Source organism: Rhizophagus irregularis, chromosome 29 (genome assembly GCF_026210795.1).
Source record: "Rhizophagus irregularis chromosome 29, complete sequence".
Lineage (NCBI taxonomy): Eukaryota > Fungi > Glomeromycota > Glomeromycetes > Glomerales > Glomeraceae > Rhizophagus > Rhizophagus irregularis.
The window spans coordinates 1,044,694-1,064,636 of record NC_089457.1 but is presented as its reverse complement, the minus strand read 5'-3'; the positions used below and the strand labels follow the sequence as shown (position 1 = coordinate 1,064,636).

Here is a 19,943-nt window from a genome sequence, read left to right as displayed (position 1 = left end):
GTCACACCAGTTGAATGTTCAAAACACTTTATTATTAAAATCTATCCTATATAGTCACAATCTATCTATAGTCACTATCACACCTATCCTCAAAAATCTTATATTAAAAAGAACCATTTATAATCACAGTTATATAAAGAATATATTAAATAACTTGGCATCTAATAATCGTACAAAGATGTATCATAACTTGTTAGAATCGTCTCACTGAGACGAATCGAATGGTGGTAGTTTTATCCTTTTCCGATCACTGGCTGACGAGTTATTCAACAAAATGCTAAACATCGGCATTATAATATTTCTTGATTTACGTTTACTGCGCCATTTAACATTTTGCTAGATTTCTCGGTACCTAGTGATTGTAAAAAGACGATTTATAGCTCGTTGGAATTGCCTCATCGAGACGAATCGAATGGTGGTAAGCTCATCTCTTTGTGATCAATATTAATGGAGTTATTACTTAAAAACCATTTAATATTTTTTAATTTCGGAAATTGATCTAGTGATTGGATTTCGATGTATCTTATACCATTAGATTCGTCTCATCAAGACGAATCGAATGGTAGTAAGATCGTCTTTCTAGGATCAATATTGGCAGAGTTATTACACAAAAACCATTAATATTTTTTTAATTTCGGAAATTAATCTAGTGATTGGATTTCGACGTATTTTATACCATTAGAACCGTCTCATCAAGACGAATCGAATGGCGGTAAGATCATCTCTCTACGATTAATATTGGCGATGTTACGATACAATAAAGTTTTAAGTATAATTCTGGCTAAAATTATGTTAATTTTTGGCCGGAATTATGATATACAAATATAAGAAATTTTTTATATAGTCACATCTCTTTATAATCACTAAATATGGACTGTCCCAAATGTGTGACTATAAAGAGAGTTGACTGTAGCAGTAATATGTTGTTCATGCAACATACCAGCTGTGAGGAAACTGTGTGGACATATATCTGCGTTAGTCGGATGCCATAGATGCTATAAAAGAGCAAGTTGTGATGATAATGCTCAGAAACAAAACTTCGGAGGATTCGATGATATGGATGATTGGTTTAGAATGAAAGATCTGCAGGAGCATTTGCATAATGCTATCGCTTGGAAGCATCAAAAGACGAAAGAAGCTCAGAAAGACCATGTTAGCAAAACGCATGTTCGTTGGTCGGAATTATTACGTCTGCCCTACTTCAATCCGATAAGATTCTTAGTCGTTGATCCAATGCATAATTTATTTCTCGGTCTTTTTCATTGGATCGTAAAAAGAATCTGGATTGATAAAGGAAAATTACTAAATCTGACCTTGAAATAATGGAAATTCGTGCAAAGATGATCAAACCTACCTGCCGACCTAGGTCGTATTCCATGTAAGATTTCCACTGGAGAAGGCTTTTCTGGCTTCACAGCCGATCAGTGGAAATTATTTATTATGATTTACGCCACTCCGATCATGTGGGATCTTTTAGATAGTGTTGATCAGGAAATTTTGGCTAATTTCGTCAAGGCGTGCTATCTATTGGTATCTCGAATTATCGATGAAGAAAAATTAAGTGAAGCTCACAACCGATTATTAAAAGTTGCTCGCTTAATAGAAAACAATTATGGACCAGAAATGGTAACACCAAATATCCATTTGTCTCTTCACTTATCGGAGTGTTGCCGAGATTACGGTCCAGTATATTCGTTCTGGTGTTATTCCTTTGAACGAATGAATGGGATATTAGGTAACTTATTTATTACCAAATAATAAATTTAAGTACGAATTCTAACTATATTTTAAAAATAAGGATCACTTCCGAATTCACACCGTCAGATTGAACCGAAATTGTTACGCATTATTATGCAAAACTGGCGGTTAGATGAACTGATATCCTGTCATTTACATAACCCAAAGCTTACTGAAGGACTAGGATTGATCAAGTCTCGGCTAACAACGGGAAGTTTAGCGGCGTATGACAACTTTCAACATGATGAATTACACCGGTTTATGCTTATTTATAATCTCGAAGTTGAAGATATTATAACCGGTAGTGAACAATTTCCTGGAAAAATGATGGCTCCAAGAAATAACTTAGTAAATTTACCAAACGAAATATATAAACTTCTGGTAGATTACTATAATAACGCTTATGAATTAGAATTTGTTACTATAGCCGGATCTATGAAGAGCAATAATAAACCAGTTGTTGTCTGGCCTCAAGTAAATCAATTCGGGCGTATTCGAATCAGAGCAGAGATATTCGGATCGACGAATACACCCCGCTACTTAAAAAATTCGTTTATTCTTGCAAAGTTCGTGCAAGAAAATGATTCAATAGAAATATACCCGGGCCAAGTTTAGTATTACTTTGAACATGAGTTGAAGATAGGGAAGGAAAAAAAGGTAATACATAAATTGGCTTTCGTAAAATAGTTCATACCGGCTCCAAATCATCGAACGAGATTTCATTTTCAAGTTGACAATATCGAAGCCTGTAACGCAGAAATCTGGACAAATAATTTTTTTGAAATCGATAGAGACTGCATAATTCCGGTACACAATATACTTGGTCGATTTATATTAAGTGTATATAAAATCGGAAAAAGAAATCCAGTAGTTTATATGGCTGTTCTTCCTATAGGAAGAAAATTTAACATATAATATTATTAATATTATTATAATGTAAATTATACAAAATTGTTAGTTATTTTTGTTAAAAATTTATTAAATTGGATTGTACAGTTGACGACCAACATAATATTTAGCAATAAACATCAATAAGCAACCAGTCGCTACTTATTTTAATTTAAATTGCCAAATAATCTCGAATCAACTGTTTTATTTAGCAATAAACATCAATAGGCAACCGTTCGCTACTTATTTTACTTTAATTGCCAAATAATTTCGAATCAATTGTTTGAAAAATCTTAGTACAAATAAATACCAATCGTTATTTAGATTTTGACAATAAACATCAATAGGAAATTTTCCGATTCCATCTAATATGTGATGAATACTGGTTGCTTAATATTATATCATATTATACCATCGGAATGACTATGAATTGACAAATATACTCCAATCGGCAAGATTGCCGGTTGGACAGCATTTTACCGGTGGAACAGTGTGAATTGAGATAACTGCATAGTCCTGTTCACTTTGTAAACGAAATGATCTAACTATTTTTTTGGAAGTATGATAGACAGCTTTCTATCTGAAAATTTTTAATCTTTTTTCAAATTGATGAGAAAAAAAGGATTTAAATTGTTTGCAGTCATATAAAAAGGAAAATGACCAAGTCTGATAAAATACTAACCACTGAATATCTGAATTGGCATGCCAAATTAAGTGGGTTACCAAGCATTTTGACAGATAAGATTCGTTCCAATTTATATAAAAGATATAAAAAAAAAACTGGAAATGAGCCATGGCAATTATCAGAAGTCATGACAAGTATATCAGAAAAATCTCAAGCCTCTGATTTCAAGCCTATCACTTTCGAAGCCAAACCTGATCCAGAATTAATTATCAGAACCATGTTAGAGCATTTCACATACTTGAAATTCCGAAATAGTTTCAGAGGAATTGATAATTATAATTTTGCATCATCTCAGCCGTGGAGCTCACCATTTCCTATTTGCGATGGAAAACATGGGAATTATGGATTACATGGCGAATGGTACTGCGAGAATGGGAATCAGTTCCCTTATGATCCTGAATTAGCGAAGTTGTATTCCCAAGATAAGTTGGAATATTGTCTTACTTGCTTCACTTCAAGCAATAAATTCAAATTCGCGATTGTGGCTTAAACCGATCATGAACCTCTTGGCAATCTTTAGTGTTAAATTTTCCTGCGTTAGCAAAAATCAATTTTCACTGCGTCTCAATGATGCAAATGTATCGTTCTTATACGATCAGGTGCTATGTTCTTATACGACGTACTGTATATGTCACATAATATAGGTCGTATGTCATACACATATAAGAACGACATATGGGCTGATTTGTTTACCTTTAATTAAAATATTAATTTTATTACATTTTTATTATACAAAATACTATATAATATACAGTAAATTGGAAATGAGTATTAAAAAATTTTTATTTAATGTTATTATACTATAATTTGGTAAATATTTCTTTTAAATTAATATAATTCTTAGCATTTACTATATATGTTAAAAATTTGTATTTTACCTTAAAACGTAAATATCTCCAGATCCAGTGATCCAATTGGCAAGCTCTTTTTTCGTTCATATAGACCAGATCAAAGGCTTTCCAAAGAGCCTAAATTTATAAAAAATGGATCAGTAGATCCCAAGATATTTGCATTTAAGCATGTTAAAAAGTTCATACCTCAACTTTAAACGTAAATATCTCCAGATCTAATGATTCAATCGGCGAGCTCTTTTTTCGCCTATAAAGTCCAGAACAAGGGCTTTCCAACGAGCCTAAAATTATAGAAAACGGATCAGTGAATCTTGATATATTTGCGTTTAAAGATGGTAATACAAACTCTGACATAAAATAATTATTTTTATTGTTTGAAAATATTTATTATAATACCATCTTTTATATGATATTTTTATTATACTTTTATAAACATTTATAGCTACTAAGGCTATATAAATTTTTATTTTACTTTATATTTTATTAAAATATACTTACTTTTTAATAATATATGTTAAAAATTCCATATATATAAGAAATGGGTTTTTTATTAGAGAAATGGGTTTTTTCACAGCTCTTTTACATTTAATAATTTAAGTTTCGCAAATGTAAAATTTTGTTCAACTTATTATTTAGTCAAGTGATCATCAATCAGATGATTTTTTGGTATTACAAAACAATTTTGAGTAACAAAAATTGTGAAAATCAATCAATAACTCTTTTTAATGCAGAGTAGACAAATCAGCCCATATGATACATTTGCCTCAATGATTTAAAAGTGACATCATTATTACGTTATTACGTCAGTATGATTATAAAAAGCTAATCGTTACACCATCTAATCTGTCTTTTTTTTTCTATCTTTTTTCCGTTCCGTTCCTTTTTCATCTAATTATGGAAATAGCCGAGTTTTAAAGTACGTCACAAAGCATTATTAGTGTGATATTTAGACTAATAATACTTATTTATATAGGCGGTTGGAAAATCTCGAACTGCCAGAAGAAGAGTGGTACGAAAAATTAAATGAATCATGGATGAGAACCTTAATAACGGACTTCATTTACGTTTTCAAGTATTTATTGATTTCTTTACCGTGTAAAAAAAGTCATTCTGTTCTTTATTAAATGCAAAGTATATTTATGTAGGTACCAGAAGATAGTAATTCCGTATGGCCCTACAGGGAAATTGGTGGACCTACCAGACTTTCGACAGATCTTACTAATAACTGTGTGGGATGTAGTGTCACTTCTCTGGACCTACCACACTCAGACCGAATTCAAGATAATAGGGGACGGAGAGAAAATCGCATATCTTTCGAAAAAACTGGAAGAGTTGGGGGAAATGATAATGAAGATGGAACCGAAAATGGAATACCACGCTCACACTGTAAACCTAACATGGGAATACTCACGAGAGGAGGAGAAGATAGTGAGGTACATGTTCGGTGCCTCAGTCCGTTGCGGGAAAGCACCCAAAAAGGAGATGATAGACAACACCAAATCAGCAACACAGTCGAGAGTGAATGCGATGAGTGTGCTACAATGGGCCTCACATATTGCCCTAACTCCGGAACAATTAAATCTTTGCAAGCATCCTTTGGGAAACTGTGCCGAATCGGCAACATGGGAAGCGTTATGCGGGGAAATGAATTGTGTCATTTTGTTCTCCCGCACCCTAATCCTGCCCAAGAAGTTGGGCCAACCTCTTATGATCAAGAGCCCGTGTCTATTATGTCAAATTGTGGCAAAAATGATGTCTCTCCACAGGGTTGCAGTGATTCACTCATGGTTGTAGAAACGTTTGTAAGGGAACAAGATCGTCGGCGGATGGCACTTACTTTTGGCTATGATCTTCCCTTTGGTAGTCGCGATCCCAAAAGACTTTTTGAACTTACTGATTATATGGAGCGTATTGCAGAATTCGGTTTTAACCATATTATAGTCATTGGAGAGGTCGATTATGGAATGGTTTTTATGGATTGCTATGGTAGATTATTTCATTGGGAAGATGCGTGTCAAATATTGTGGCCAAGGAAATCAGATGATTGTTTATCATGGTTTGTTGATGATGATGGAAATGTATATAAATACAAATCATAATCTTAATGTAATATTTGCACTTGCGGGTATTTTTTTCATTTGATTTATTTTATTTCTGATGTAAAGATAGAATTTAAAAAATACAAAATTGCAAAAAAAATATAATTCTGCTTTTAAAATTTGAGTTTACTAAGCATGATGTTTGATCGACGTGTCACTGCTTAACAATGGGTTAATTAGAGAAAGGATAAATTTATGATTTTATTACTGTAAAACTACGGTATAACGTTTCATTCCAATATGTGGGTCCCGTTAACCCCGTTAAAACCTAAATACCAAGCGCAAAACTTTATGTAGGCAAACACAGAAAGCTTTGAGAATTGACGATTTATTCGAAAAAATAGGAATGGACAAGCTTCAATATATAAAAAAATATAGTGCAGATACTATTTTGAAATTTACTGATCCTCAGATTCAAACGATTATAGATCACTTCACCGAAAAACCCAATATGGAATTCACTGATGAAGCTAGGATGAAGAACAAGATGACGAGGTCCCAGAGGGATCCGATCAGAATAATGTATTGGAGGTCTTGCCTCCAAAGGAATCAACTACACCTATTCCATTAGCCCATATCTCTAATTCTTCTGATGATTCTAAAGAAGCCGGCCCAAGCAATTCTCTCGAAGCTGAGGATGATTACTACAAAATGATCTTGGAAGATTGTGCGAAGGATTGTGCGTATTTTGATTCCATACCCCAGTCGGTGAAAGAAACGAATGAAGGAATGCCAGATGATTCGGATGATGATGGATACGGTGGATGTAATGAATATGGTGAACGTAATAGAGGTTATTATTATCGTGATGGAGGATACTAAAGAAAAACCTCCCCAATTATATATGGTGGTGAATTAACCCATGGTAATTCGGCAATACACCATATAATGCCGAAATATATTACACCAGACCCGATCTAAAATAGCACATGCCGAATTGCCGTAATGCCGATTTGTGCCGATTTAGTGAATTGACGTAATGCCGAATTGCACCAATTTGGTGAATTGGCGTAATGCTGATTGGTCATAAATCATAATTGTCAAAAGTTAACTGAATTATTTTAGTGACACAGCTGATACACAACTTCCATATAAAGGTAGACAATTTTTTTTTGTAAAATTTAGGGGTCAAAGGTGTTTCTTTTTTATGAATTTTTTAAATCTGTTCAATTTTTAGCGAGATCATTGCCAATATAAATCAATGTATAATTTCCATATAAAGGTAGGTTTTGATTTTGTATAATTTAAAGGGATTTAAGTGTGTTTTTTTTCCTTCAGAAAAACTGCGTGACTTTACCAAAAACTTCTTTCCTGATAGGATTTTTAATAATTTATAGACGAAACTCTTTTTACTAGAGAACTAGTTTTGTCATTTAAATGGAACTTATTCTTCTATTTTTATGCAATTTAACCGGTAAGTATTAAATTGCTGGCATAGTGGAATATAGTGCGTAATTTACTTACAGATACTGTACAGTCGCGTCGGAAAGTATTGCCCGATTACTTACAGATGGAGGTTATGATTATTTAGCCACTATGGTTATCCCAGCATCCAGTGATCAGAGTTTGACAAATTAAGGCTTGTTGGATTCACCTCACCAAGATGAGTCCAATGTTAGTTGAATCATGTCTTTAGGTCCAATAGATGCCGAGATATACCTCCAAACATACTTTACCTGAAAATTTTTCGAAACTCTGAATTTCATAAAATCGGGAATAGCTCACTATCCAGTGATCCAATTTTGATAATCAAAGGCTCATTGGATTAGTCTCTTCGAGACGCATCGAATGGTGGCCAGCCCATGTGTATAATATCGATATATCACGAGATAATGGCCAAAACGTCCAAAATATATTTTAATGTATATCTTAGCATATATTGATCCTAGAGATATGAGCCGACCACCATTCAATTCGTCTTGACGAGACGAATCCAATGAGCCCTTATTCGCCAAATTTGGATCACTGGATGCCAAGATAATCACGAGTGGCAAGATAATTATAGATTTCATCTTTAAGCCAAAAATCAGCTAAAATTAAATAAAATTGCAACTACTGATTTGCCAACAAATTTACTTGGTTTAAACAAAGTAAAGAACAATTAGAAACGAACCAATATATTACCCAGAAGTGTTGACCTCCTCCCAAATGCTGTAGGCGAACTTAAAGCTGTACTGAAGAAAAAATAAAAATTTAAATAGTTCTGTTTTTGGGAAGGCTGCCACCCTGGGATTGTGAAAATTTGATGTAGTATGAGAAGTAAACTAGATATAAATATTTTACTAATGTATATACTGGTGAAAAAATACAAATATTTTTGTTTTTGTCTTCATTTTCAAATCGGGCATTACTTTCCGACGCGACTGTACGTTACTTCTTTATTATGGTTATTCGAAGCTTTTTTATTATTATTTTTATTTGGAAATATTTCTAACATTTTTTCTTTTTATTATTTTCAGATATTGCTTTCTTGGACAGTTGACTGATGGTTAGATAATACAGGGTGATTTAAGAGGATGTTTCTTCGATTTTCTTCAGAATCATTGTTAGTAGTAAAATAAACTACCTTTCCTTGGAGTGCACCTTAAGCAATTGAGCTATATTTTTTATGGTATGTTTCAAAAGAGGGTTCCTTGTTTTTTTTTATTTTTGGAAATATCATTTATATATATACTTTTTTTTAAAAAAAAAAATTTTAGAGAGGGACGTGACCAAGTGTCTTATTGATATACCAGTTCAGTTTTGGTTTCTATCGATAAAATTCAAATGAATTATCAAACCGAAAATTTAAGACTGTATAAGTAAGAATAATAAAACTGGATTAACTAGAAATTATATAATCATGTATTCTTCCGAAAAAATTTTCCTAATTCTTCGGAATTCTACACAATCCGAAGAAAAAATATTTTACCCCTGAGAATCACCATTTTTGGATTGAACCCGTGACTTAATAACTAATAAACGAGTGTCCTTAAAATAGACCGGGGTTCAGGTTCTTATCCTAGACCGCAACTGTATTAATCACGTGACGATTACTCTGAAAAAACTTATTTATATAGGGGGTTTAGGATAAAGAACCTGGACCCCGGTTCAGGATAAATTTGTCCCTAATAAACACTATCATTTTTCAAAATTGAATAAAATTTTCGCATTAAACCTTTTGTTAGTTATTAAATTTATTATTTTATATCCTGCATAAAAAGGAATTACTACAAGAAAAAACTGTGAAATTCGGAACTAGAATTTCCAAAATTCGAAACTCTTTCAGTTCGCCCCACACGATACAAATTTGTTAACATGTTATAGAATATTGTCATTTCGTTATTATGACGGAATTGTGAGAATTTTTGTAAGAAACGGGTTGAAAATTTGTCATTTTAACGTGTTATAAATGCTAAAAAAGGGACATTTTTCGGTTATTAGCTATTAGGAATTTTGTAAAATAGAACTTTAAAAGAAAATCAGATAAATCTTTAATGTTAGATTTATCGTTGTTTTATTTTTTATACTATATACTGAAATCTGATAGATTTATTATAATGCAGGTACTTAGTTTTCTACATATGCATCACGAACTTAATCCAAAAATGGTGATTCTCAGGGGTAAAAATTTTTTCTTCGGATTGTGTAGAATTCCGAAGAATTAGGAAAATTTCTTCGGAAGAATACATGATTATAGAAATTATGATTATTTGCGAAACTTAATTATTTTGCCAGTGATTAAGAAATAAAATATTCTCTAGGCGAAATTTTTTAATTCTAATATCGTTATCCTAAAAATTTGTATGATTGACGCGTTTGACGCCAGTTAATGATTGGCTAAAATGTAATCAGGTTGATCAATATTTATCGGAAAAAGTTTTCAAGTGCTATTTTTTTTCAAATTTTCTATTACAAAAGTTAACTAAAGAGAAATTATGGCTAATGAAACAGATTCTCTTGATGAAACAAGATCTTTTCAAGATCTAAATTTTGTAAAATTACCAGATCTTCCAGAAACTGAAGAATTCAAGAAGCCTGGCAAGAAAAAAAATGATGTATGGAATTATTTTATTGAAGAGGAAGCTAGAAAATTTGGCCACTCACCTAGTACTTGTGTATATTGTGGTAATGCTCGGAACAGAGGAAGAGTAGTTCCAGATATGATGGCACATTTAGCATTACAATGTGAAAAAGTTGAAGCTTCAGTTAAAGAACAATATTTCAGAATTTTTGCACAAAATAATGAGCAATCTTCTGGTCGAATTACTACAAGGAAGCGAAAACTTAATGAAGAAATTGCAACTGGAATTCAACCAAAAATCACATCTAAATTACAAAAATCAGCAATAGATCCTGGGCAACAATATCTTTGTAATAGAGCATTGACTAGATTTTTTGTATGCTGTGACGTCCTTTTTTCTACTGTAGAAAGTCCATTCTTTATTGATCTTGTAATGAATTTATGTGCTGGTTATCAATTGCCAGACAGGAAAACATTAAGTGATACTTGGCTTAGTAATGAAGTGGCAAGAATTACCGTTGATGTTGAAGGAATACTTAAAAAACAAGAAAATCTTTCACTTGGTAAATAATTTTTTTTTATTTATTATATCTCCAATAAATATTAATATTATTTTTATTTCAATATTAAGTGTTGGACGGATGGACAAGTAGCAACCATCATTCTTATTTTTCTTTTGTTGTAATTACTCCTGAATGAGAAGAATATGTAATTAAAGTTAAAGACTGTTCAAAAAAACTCTCACACTGGTCTTTTTACAGCATTAAAGATATAGGCTCACAGCGTTTTTCTTCAGTAGTGTCAGATGGTGCTAGCGCTATGCAATTAGCTAAGAGATTAATATCTGAAGAATATCCTAAAATTTTGCCAGTTCATTATATCACTCATCACATGCAATTAATTTGTACTGATATTATGAAAAAAAATCCATTTTCAAATAATATACTTATTAACTGTCAGAAATTTGTTACTTATTTTACTGAGTCACATCAATTTGGAGCTACTCTTCATGAAGAAATCAAAAAAGAGTTAATTGTTGGAGGTGGATTAAAAAGTTCTGTTAAAACAAGATGGAGTACTACTTGGGATTGCTGTACATCAGTATTACGTTTAGAAACTATTTTCAAAAATATAAGTGAAATTGTAGTTAATTTCTAAGTTAATGTCAAATTATTAAATATTTTATTATTATATTTCTAGATATTAATTGCTGATTCTAAAGCAATGAATCAAACTTTACGAAATTTAGTAAATAATCTAAATTTTTGGTTGAATGTTAAAAGTCTTGCAACTATTTTGGAACCTGCAAAAAATGCTGTAAAGAGTATTGAAGGTAAAAATGCAACTATGGCTGATGTTTTTTTAGCTCTCATTCAAATAGCTACTACTATCAAGGCTTTACCTACTGAAAGTACTGAAGAATTAAAAGAGTTTCGGCAAAAATGCATTCAATTTTATAATAATAGATGGAAGCCGTTTGATCATGAATTATATTTACTAGCATATTTTTTGCATCCAAAATTTTGTGGAAAAGAATTTATACTTGAGACCTATCAATTAATCCAAAAGTAAGCTTTAGCCTTATAGTCAAAAATGGGCGGAGAATTAAAATTAGCATTTACACTTGCTGTTCAAATGAATAATTATGATGATTTTAAGTCTCCTTATAATTTTCCTTATATTGACGAACTTCAAACTCCCCAATTATGGTAGTTAGAATGTAAACAATCAAATTATTATTTGCAAGAATTGGCTTTATATATTCTTTCTATTGTTCTTCATAGTGCAAGCTATACATGGCCTGGTAAATCATCAGCCAAAAACGTAATTCGTAATTTGAAATACATAAATAATTATGTAATTCGTAATTAATTATATATAACATAAATAATTACGTTAATCGTAATTATTAATGTCTTCGTAATTAGTCAAAAGTACCCGTAAATAATTACATTTAACGTAATTACCATAAATACTATTGGTAATTAATCACATGATATGTGAAAATGTGAGAAAAAATGCCGAAACTGATAGTTTGGCAGTTTTACATGTAAAAATGAAAAGAAAATCGCCAAAACTGATAGTTCCAGCAGTTTTACATGTAAAAATGAAAAGAAAATCGCCAAAACTGATAGTTTCAGCATTTTACATGTAATAATAAAAAAAAAATCGCCAAAACTGATCGTTCCGGCGTTCTTGTAGAAATGAAAAAAAAAATGCCGAAACTGATGGTTCTAGCGTTTTCACTTGTAAAAATGAAAAAAAAAAACGCTAAAACTGATAGTTCTGGCATTTTACTAGTAAAAATGAAAAAAAAATGCCAAAACTGATGGTTCCGGCATTTTTACTAGTAAAAATGCAAAAAAATGCCGAAATTGATAGTTCTGGCGTTTTACTAGTAGAAATGCAAAAAAATGCCGAAACTGATAGTTCCAGCATTTTTACTAGTAAAAATGCAAAAAAAACACCAAAACTGATAGTTCTAGCATTTTTGCTTGTAAAATGCAAAAAAAATGCCGAAACTATCAGTTCTGGCGTTTTTACTAGTAGAAATGTAAAAAAAATGCTGAAACTAATAGTTCTGGCAGTTTTACTAGTAAAAATGAAAAAAAAATGCTGAAACTGATGGTTCCAACGTTTTTACTAGTAAAAATGAAAAAAATGCCAAAACTGATGGTTTCAGCGTTTTTACTTGTAAAATGCAAAAAAATGCCAAAACTGATAGTTCCGGCATTTTTACTAGTAAAAATGCAAAAAAATGCTGAAACTGATAGTTTTGGCATTTTTGCTTATAAAATGCAAAAAAAATGCCAGAACTATCAGTTCTAGCGTTTTTACTAGTAGAAATGCAAAAAAAATACCAAAACTGATAGTTCCGGCATTTTTACTAGTAGAAATGTAAAAAAAACACTGAAACTAATAGTTCTGGCATTTTTACTAGTAAAAATGAAAAAAAAACGCCAAAATTGATGGTTCCGGTATTTTTGCTTGTAAAATGCAAAAAAACGCCGAAACTGATGGTTCTAGGTTTTTACTTGTAAAATGCAAAAAAAAACGCTGAAACTGATAGTTCTGGCGTTTTTACTTGTAAAGATGCAAAAAAAATGCTGAAACTGATAGTTCTGGCGTTTTGACTTGTATAATGCAAAAAAAATACTGAAACTGATGGTTCCGGCATTTATATATATAAAAATGCAAAAACAATAAAATGCTGATATGACTTTGTATAAAAAAAGCACATGACCCATGATCAGCCAATAATATTTACGTTAATTAAGTATGACATAAATAATTACGTATTTACGTATTTTTCAAAAAATCTGGTAATTAATTACTAGGATTACGTATTACGTATTTATATGAAAATAGGGAATTACCAGGCCATGTATAGTGCAAGCTGTGAGCGTGTTTTTTCAGTATTAAATTGGTTTACCCAAAAAAGACGAAGCAGGTATATTTATAGAATATTTATTTTATTAAAATTTCTATTTTTTTATTAAATTCTTTTTTATATTTATTAGACTTCTTTACTAAAAATGGCCAATTTTTTGAAATGATTTTGTAATAATTTTAAAATACTACAAAAATACATTTAATACATCAAAATGTTTTTATTATATTTTTGCTATTATTTTGTAATTGTATTGTATCTAGGTCTATAAAAATAACTTAAAATAATATCACAATAATTTTTTAATGTTTTTGTTATTATTTTATTATTATAATATAATTAACTTTGATATTATTTTAATATTTTAATCTCAAAAATATCTTAAATATATTTTGATATATTTTAAAAATTTTACAAAATAATTGCACAATTGTTTTGAAAGCCATTGTATCTAGGTCTATAAAAATATTTCAAAAAATTGGCCATTTTTAGTAAAGTTAAGGTGAAAAAAGTATTTAATATGGCAAGATTGCATTCATTTTATATTTTGAATGCACAACAAGAACTTAATTATGTTGGCAAAAATCTATCTGATGACTCTTTAGTGAAATAATGCAAAGTTATACTAATTCACTTACTTCAGATTCAGATATGTTTATTAATGAAATAGAAAATGATAATGATCCTTTTGAAAATTTGGTTTCAGAAGATGAAGAAGGAAATAATGATCAATTAACTGAAGATGATTCAGATTTAATAGTAGGTAATTTGATTAAATTAAATCATACTGTGGAAGAAATGGAACCTGAAAAAATTGATCATGGTGAAATGGAATTTAATGTAGATGATATTCTTGCTAAAGTTAATAGCATTAAAGAAAATGAAACGCAGTAATTACAGTAATATTTTTTTTGTTTTTTTTGAAATAGGCAATTTGTAATAGTTTTTTTCTGAGTAGTAGTTTTATATATAATAAATTTTTTTATACTGCTTTTATATATTATAAACTTATGCGATAAAGATTTATAATTTGATAAAAATTATTTGAAGTAAATAATTAAAAGTAGTTAATGATTTTAATAAAATGTAATTCAACGGTAATACGGTATAATTTATTTTATCAATTTGGCAATTTGGCAATTCGTTATTTTGTTAATTCGGCATTACGGCAGTGCAATTCAATTCGTCAATTCGTCAATTCGGCATTACGGTAGTGTGACTCATTTTAACATTTTGTGGTGTAATACATTACATCACCATAATATTTCGGCATTACTTAATCCTAATTCACCCTTATGTATACTCCTCAATGATGAGTCCTATTATCTCTCCAGTAACTGCCTGCTGAAAGCGCTAAAGGCAGGAGAATTATCAAGCGAAATCACATATTCGTATAGACTGAATTATTATATCTTTTTTTCGAATCATGTGGATGGCTTATTCAAAAGAGACTGCAGTATTCTAAACCCGATTACCTAGCCAAAGGCGCTAAGGTAAATGTGCCGGTAAAATTCTTGCCAAAGAATAGGGACTGTATGATGTAAGATTAGCATATATATTCACATTATTTTTTCGACTTTATTTTCACATATTATGTCTCTGGCCACGCTATTATCATATTAATAAAACAATATTTGGGTATGAATATTTTTTCTGGCAATCAATATTTCGCATATGGGATTAAAGATATCTATGCTTATCATGAAGTTATTTTTATCGATTTACAGAAGGATTAATAGAATGATGAAATGCAGTGCGTAATTGCTAGTGAAAATCTGAGAAATATTTTCTCCTACAAAATTTACAAATGCTATAAAAACCCCATCTTTAGCTTTAGCCAGCAAGATAGTTGACCACGAGAGTGATAAGTGGGCAGGTATAGAAAACCAAAAGAGCGAAAACCTGAGTACTACTAATGATTACGATAACCTGGGTAACCTAATTTATTATGATAATGATGGTGGTGGTGGTAGTGGAAAAAAAAGTAAGATTACGAAACCTTGCAAACCGTTTTTTATTAATCATAGGAATATAGCTTATAATATCCTGAAGTATCTTGATAATGATATGGTTGAAAATAAAGAAATTCCAGAGCTAGAGCAATGTTCTGAGTATACAATAAAACAATATTTTGACATCACCCATCAAAGCGCTCACCATCCTCTCTTGCAGACATATTTTTCATAGGCTATGTATTGAAAAGCAACTTTTATATATCAAACTCAGCACATGCCCATTTCCCGATTGTGAAAAGAATATCGATATTATTGTGGACCCAAATTCTATTAGGAGAGGTTCACAATCATCACAATCTAGCAGAACTTTAGTTTTAACTAATTTGATGGGTAAAAAAGTTGTCCTGAGTTCGCCAATTATACCAGAAGAGGGAAGACGATCTGATCCAATAGACGTGAACTCCAATGGCAATGTAGCACTCATGAACGTACTATTATCAGGTAGAAATAAAGATCGTCCAAGACTACTGGGGTTGCTAAAGAAACTTCTAACCAAGCAACCAACCCTGACAATTCTGAAAATGTGGATGACTCAGAACTTTCTAGCAGACAAATCCAACGCTTTATATGTGAGAAATGCTTTGAAGAGATTTCTATAGAATTTATGAAAGATACCATTTTTTTGTCATGTAAGCATGCCATGCACTATAACTGTATTGATGATCCTTGCAAAAAGTGTTCTATCTGTTCAGCCGAAGATTTGGAATTATTTCCAGTAGAACTGACTTTGAATACTGCGCAGAAAAAATGCACTTGGGAATCTACTGCCGAAAAGTCTTCTAGCAAGAAAAAGAAGATATCACATAAGGATGATGTTTCTACTATACTAAAAAAGCTTATCAAAGAGCTGTTAACTAATACCCCTAATACTGGCAAAGTCCTGGAAAAAACAAATGTGCCGGATGCTTTATCAAATACTGGAGCGCTAAGCTGAATGAAATTTTTATATCTCTCTGATATAATAGACTATACTGAGAAAAAAATGAAGATGCAACACAGAATGTTATCAATCGATATTTTACCTTTGGAGAAACTTTATATTTGCGATACAAGGAGTTAAAACCCAGTTATGATAAAAACAGAGCAAAGGCTCTCGTTGAAGAAAAAGTTAGGAAATAAATTCCTGAAATAAAATTTTCTGATGAAGCTTTGCGAAAGAGGTGGGGGAAGTCTGAGAAAGCCTATAAGCTTTTTAATAGTATTGGCAAATTGAAAATAGAATGAATTAGGTCTTTTCCCATGAGGTCTATTTTAAATTTGTCTGATACTAATGTTGACCATGTCATTGCCAGAGTTTTAAGAGCAGAACAGAATTAGATTAGTTACTACACCACATTACTGCACAATTAGTGGATACACGTGTCCAGCATTTTTCATTTTTGAGTAGTTATGCATAAATAATAATAAAAGTTTGGCCGTATTGGCCCTTTCTCCTTTTTAGATACATCTGCGAAAATGATATGCAATACTGTATAAATTAATCTACATACATGTGAATATAAAATTCTCTTGATCTGTGGGTTATGATAGTCCTAGCCAGAGGCGCTAAAGCAATAAAAAAAGAATACTGTGCCCTGGTGACATAGTATTCAGTTATGACGTTTCTTTTTTTTAGCTATACAGAATCTGTTGCTGATCATCTTGTGATTTAGCCAAGGTGTTATGCATATGCATGTAAATATAAAATTAGCATAGTCGAGATATGGCCCTATATAAATCCTCAGTATGCTTATAATCGAATAAAAATAAATCTGATATTTATTAGAGTATACTATTGCTAAATTGGCTAAAATTGCTAAAAATAGTATAAATCAATATTCTGTTATAATCTACCAAAATGCTAATATGGATTTAGATAGTAAAGCCTATTCCAAGTTAATTCATGCATACAATAGTATTGGAGGCTATGAAGAATATATAAGAATTATTGTTGCAATATTGCCTTTAGCAGAAAGATATGATCATAAAACACCAGAAATGTGATATTCTCGTATTCATGATTTATTTAGGAAAATACTAGAAGAGAACCTAAGAATCTTTTCTAAGAATGGATATATTACAATGTATAGAAAGCTATATGTAGATGATAAGATTCATAATTATCCAATCAATTATATATATTGCAGTGTATGTAGTGTTCTGAAAAAAATCCGATCCGATTCGTATTTGCGGATCTGATTCGAAACGGATCAGATCAGATCAGATTTTTTATGATCTGTGATCCGATTCGAATCAAAAAAGTTTGATCCATTTCAGATCGAATCAGATCAGATCAGTTATTCATTCATATCGGATCAGATCGAATCAGATTCGAACAGATTCGGATCGGATCCGAATCTTAGAAAATAAAAAACATTTTGCGCAACGTTTTTTATTAAGACAATTAAAAACTGTTGCGCAACGTTTTTTATTAAGACAATTAAAAACTGTTGCGCAACGTTTTTTATTAAGACAATTAAAAACTGTTGCGAAACGGTTTTTTTTAGTTAAATAAACTGTTTCGCAACAGTTTATATTAAAATAACTTAAAAAACCGTTGCGAAACGGATTTTTTTAGTTAAAATAAACTGTTTCGCAACAATTTATATTAAAATAACTTAAAAAACCGTTGCGAAATGGATTTTTTTAGTTAAATAAACCATTTCACAACGGTTTTTATTAAAACAACTTAGAAAACTGTTGCGAAATGGATTTTTTTAGTTAAATAAACCGTTTCGCAACGGTTTATATTAAAACAAATTAAAAAACCATTGCGAAATAGTTTTTTTAGTTAAATAAACCATTTCGCAACAGTTTATATTAAAATAACTTAAAAAACTGTTGCGAAATGGATTTTTTTAGTTAAATAAACCATTTCGCAACAGTTTATATTAAAACAATTTAGAAAACCATTGCGAAATGGTTTTTTAGTTAAATAAACCATTTCGCAACGGTTTATATTAAAATAACTTAAAAACCCGTTGCGAAATGGATTTTTTTAGTTACAATAAACCATTTCACAACGGTTTATAATAAAATAACTTAAAAAACCATTGCGAAATGGATTTTTTTAGTTTAAATAACCCGTTTTGCAACGGTTTTTATTAAAACAAAAAAACCGTTGCGAAACGGATTTTTTTAGTTAAAATAAACTGTTTCGCAACAGTTTTTATTAAAACAACTTGGAAAACCGTTGCGAAATGGATTTTTTTATATTAAAACAACTTAAACCGTTGCGAAACAGTTTTTTTTTAGTTAAAATTAACTGTTTCGCAACGGTTTATATTAAAATAACTTAAAAACCCGTTGCAAAACAGATTTTTTTAGTTAAAATAAACCATTTCGCAACGGTTTATACTAAAATAACTTAAAAAACTATTGCGAAACAGATTTTTTTTGTTAAATAAACCGTTTTGCAACGGTTTATATTATAATCGTTAAAAAACTGTTGCGAAATGGTTTTTTTTTGTTAAATAAACTATTTCGCAACAGTTTATATTGAAATAACTTAAAAAACCATTGCGAAATGGATTTTTTTAGTTAAATAAACTATTTTGCAACAGTTTATATTAAAATAACTTAAAAATTCGGTACAAAATGGATTTTTTTAGTTAAATAAACTGTTTCGCAACGGTTTATATTAAAATAACTTAAAAATTCAGTACGAAACAGATTTTTTTAGTTAAATAAACTGTTTCGCAACGGTTTATATTAAAATAACTTAAAAAACCGTTGCGAAATGGATTTTTTTAGTTAAAATAAACCATTTCGCAACGAATTTTTTTAGTTAAAATAAACCGTTTCGCAACAGTTTATATTAAAATCGTTAAAAAACCATTGCAAAACAGTTTTTTTTTGTTAAATAAACCGTTTCGCAACAGTTTATATTAAAATAACTTAAAAAACTATTGCGAAATGGATTTTTTTAGTTAAATAAACCGTTTCGTAACAGTTTATATTATAATCGTTAAAAAACCGTTGTGAACCAGTTTTTTTTTGTTAAATAAACCGTTTCACAACGGTTTATATTAAAATAACTTAAAAATCCAGTACAAACCGGATTTTTTTTAGTTAAATAAACCATTTCGCAACAGTTTATATTAAAACAACTTAAAAACCTGTTGCGAAACAGATTTTTTTGTTAAATTGAAATTAAAAACTGTTTCGCAACGGTTTTTTTTTGTTTAAAATGAAATAAAAAACATTTCACAATGTTTTTTATTAAATAAATCTTTAAAAAAATGTTGCAAAACATTTTTTTAATATCTGATTCAGATCGGATCCAGATCGGATCG

General features: G+C 30.5%; 6 protein-coding genes across 6 annotated transcripts; all 6 read left to right on the top strand.

Annotated features, from left to right (window-relative positions):
* Positions 1 to 1,851: 1,851 nt before the first annotated feature.
* Positions 1,852 to 2,352, top strand: OCT59_019576 (uncharacterized protein; the record flags this gene model as incomplete). The annotated part of the gene is made up of 2 exons (XM_066143628.1): positions 1,852 to 2,211; positions 2,305 to 2,352. 2 exons carry the CDS (start codon positions 1,852 to 1,854, stop codon positions 2,350 to 2,352), a joined length of 408 nt encoding a protein of 135 aa, XP_066005360.1.
* Positions 2,353 to 3,281: 929 nt separating this feature from the next.
* On the top strand, positions 3,282 to 3,800 carry OCT59_019575 (uncharacterized protein; the record flags this gene model as incomplete). Its single annotated transcript, XM_025309864.1, has 1 exon — positions 3,282 to 3,800. The coding sequence occupies one exon, from the start codon at positions 3,282 to 3,284 to the stop codon at positions 3,798 to 3,800; it is 519 nt and encodes a 172-aa protein (XP_025188814.1).
* A 1,391-nt stretch (positions 3,801 to 5,191) lies between these two features.
* OCT59_019574 (uncharacterized protein) lies at positions 5,192 to 7,082 on the top strand (the record flags this gene model as incomplete). Its single annotated transcript, XM_066143627.1, has 3 exons — positions 5,192 to 5,233; positions 5,307 to 6,239; positions 6,735 to 7,082. The coding sequence occupies 3 exons, from the start codon at positions 5,192 to 5,194 to the stop codon at positions 7,080 to 7,082; spliced, it is 1,323 nt and encodes a 440-aa protein (XP_066005359.1).
* Positions 7,083 to 11,856: 4,774 nt separating this feature from the next.
* On the top strand, positions 11,857 to 12,135 carry OCT59_019573 (uncharacterized protein; the record flags this gene model as incomplete). The annotated part of the gene is made up of 2 exons (XM_066143626.1): positions 11,857 to 11,972; positions 12,048 to 12,135. The coding sequence occupies 2 exons, from the start codon at positions 11,857 to 11,859 to the stop codon at positions 12,133 to 12,135; spliced, it is 204 nt and encodes a 67-aa protein (XP_066005358.1).
* A 2,131-nt stretch (positions 12,136 to 14,266) lies between these two features.
* Positions 14,267 to 14,548, top strand: OCT59_019572 (uncharacterized protein; the record flags this gene model as incomplete). Its single annotated transcript, XM_066143625.1, has 1 exon — positions 14,267 to 14,548. The coding sequence occupies one exon, from the start codon at positions 14,267 to 14,269 to the stop codon at positions 14,546 to 14,548; it is 282 nt and encodes a 93-aa protein (XP_066005357.1).
* An 846-nt stretch (positions 14,549 to 15,394) lies between these two features.
* Positions 15,395 to 16,603, top strand: OCT59_019571 (uncharacterized protein; the record flags this gene model as incomplete). Its single annotated transcript, XM_066143624.1, has 4 exons — positions 15,395 to 15,407; positions 15,486 to 15,765; positions 15,842 to 16,141; positions 16,216 to 16,603. The coding sequence occupies 4 exons, from the start codon at positions 15,395 to 15,397 to the stop codon at positions 16,601 to 16,603; spliced, it is 981 nt and encodes a 326-aa protein (XP_066005356.1).
* Positions 16,604 to 19,943: the final 3,340 nt, after the last annotated feature.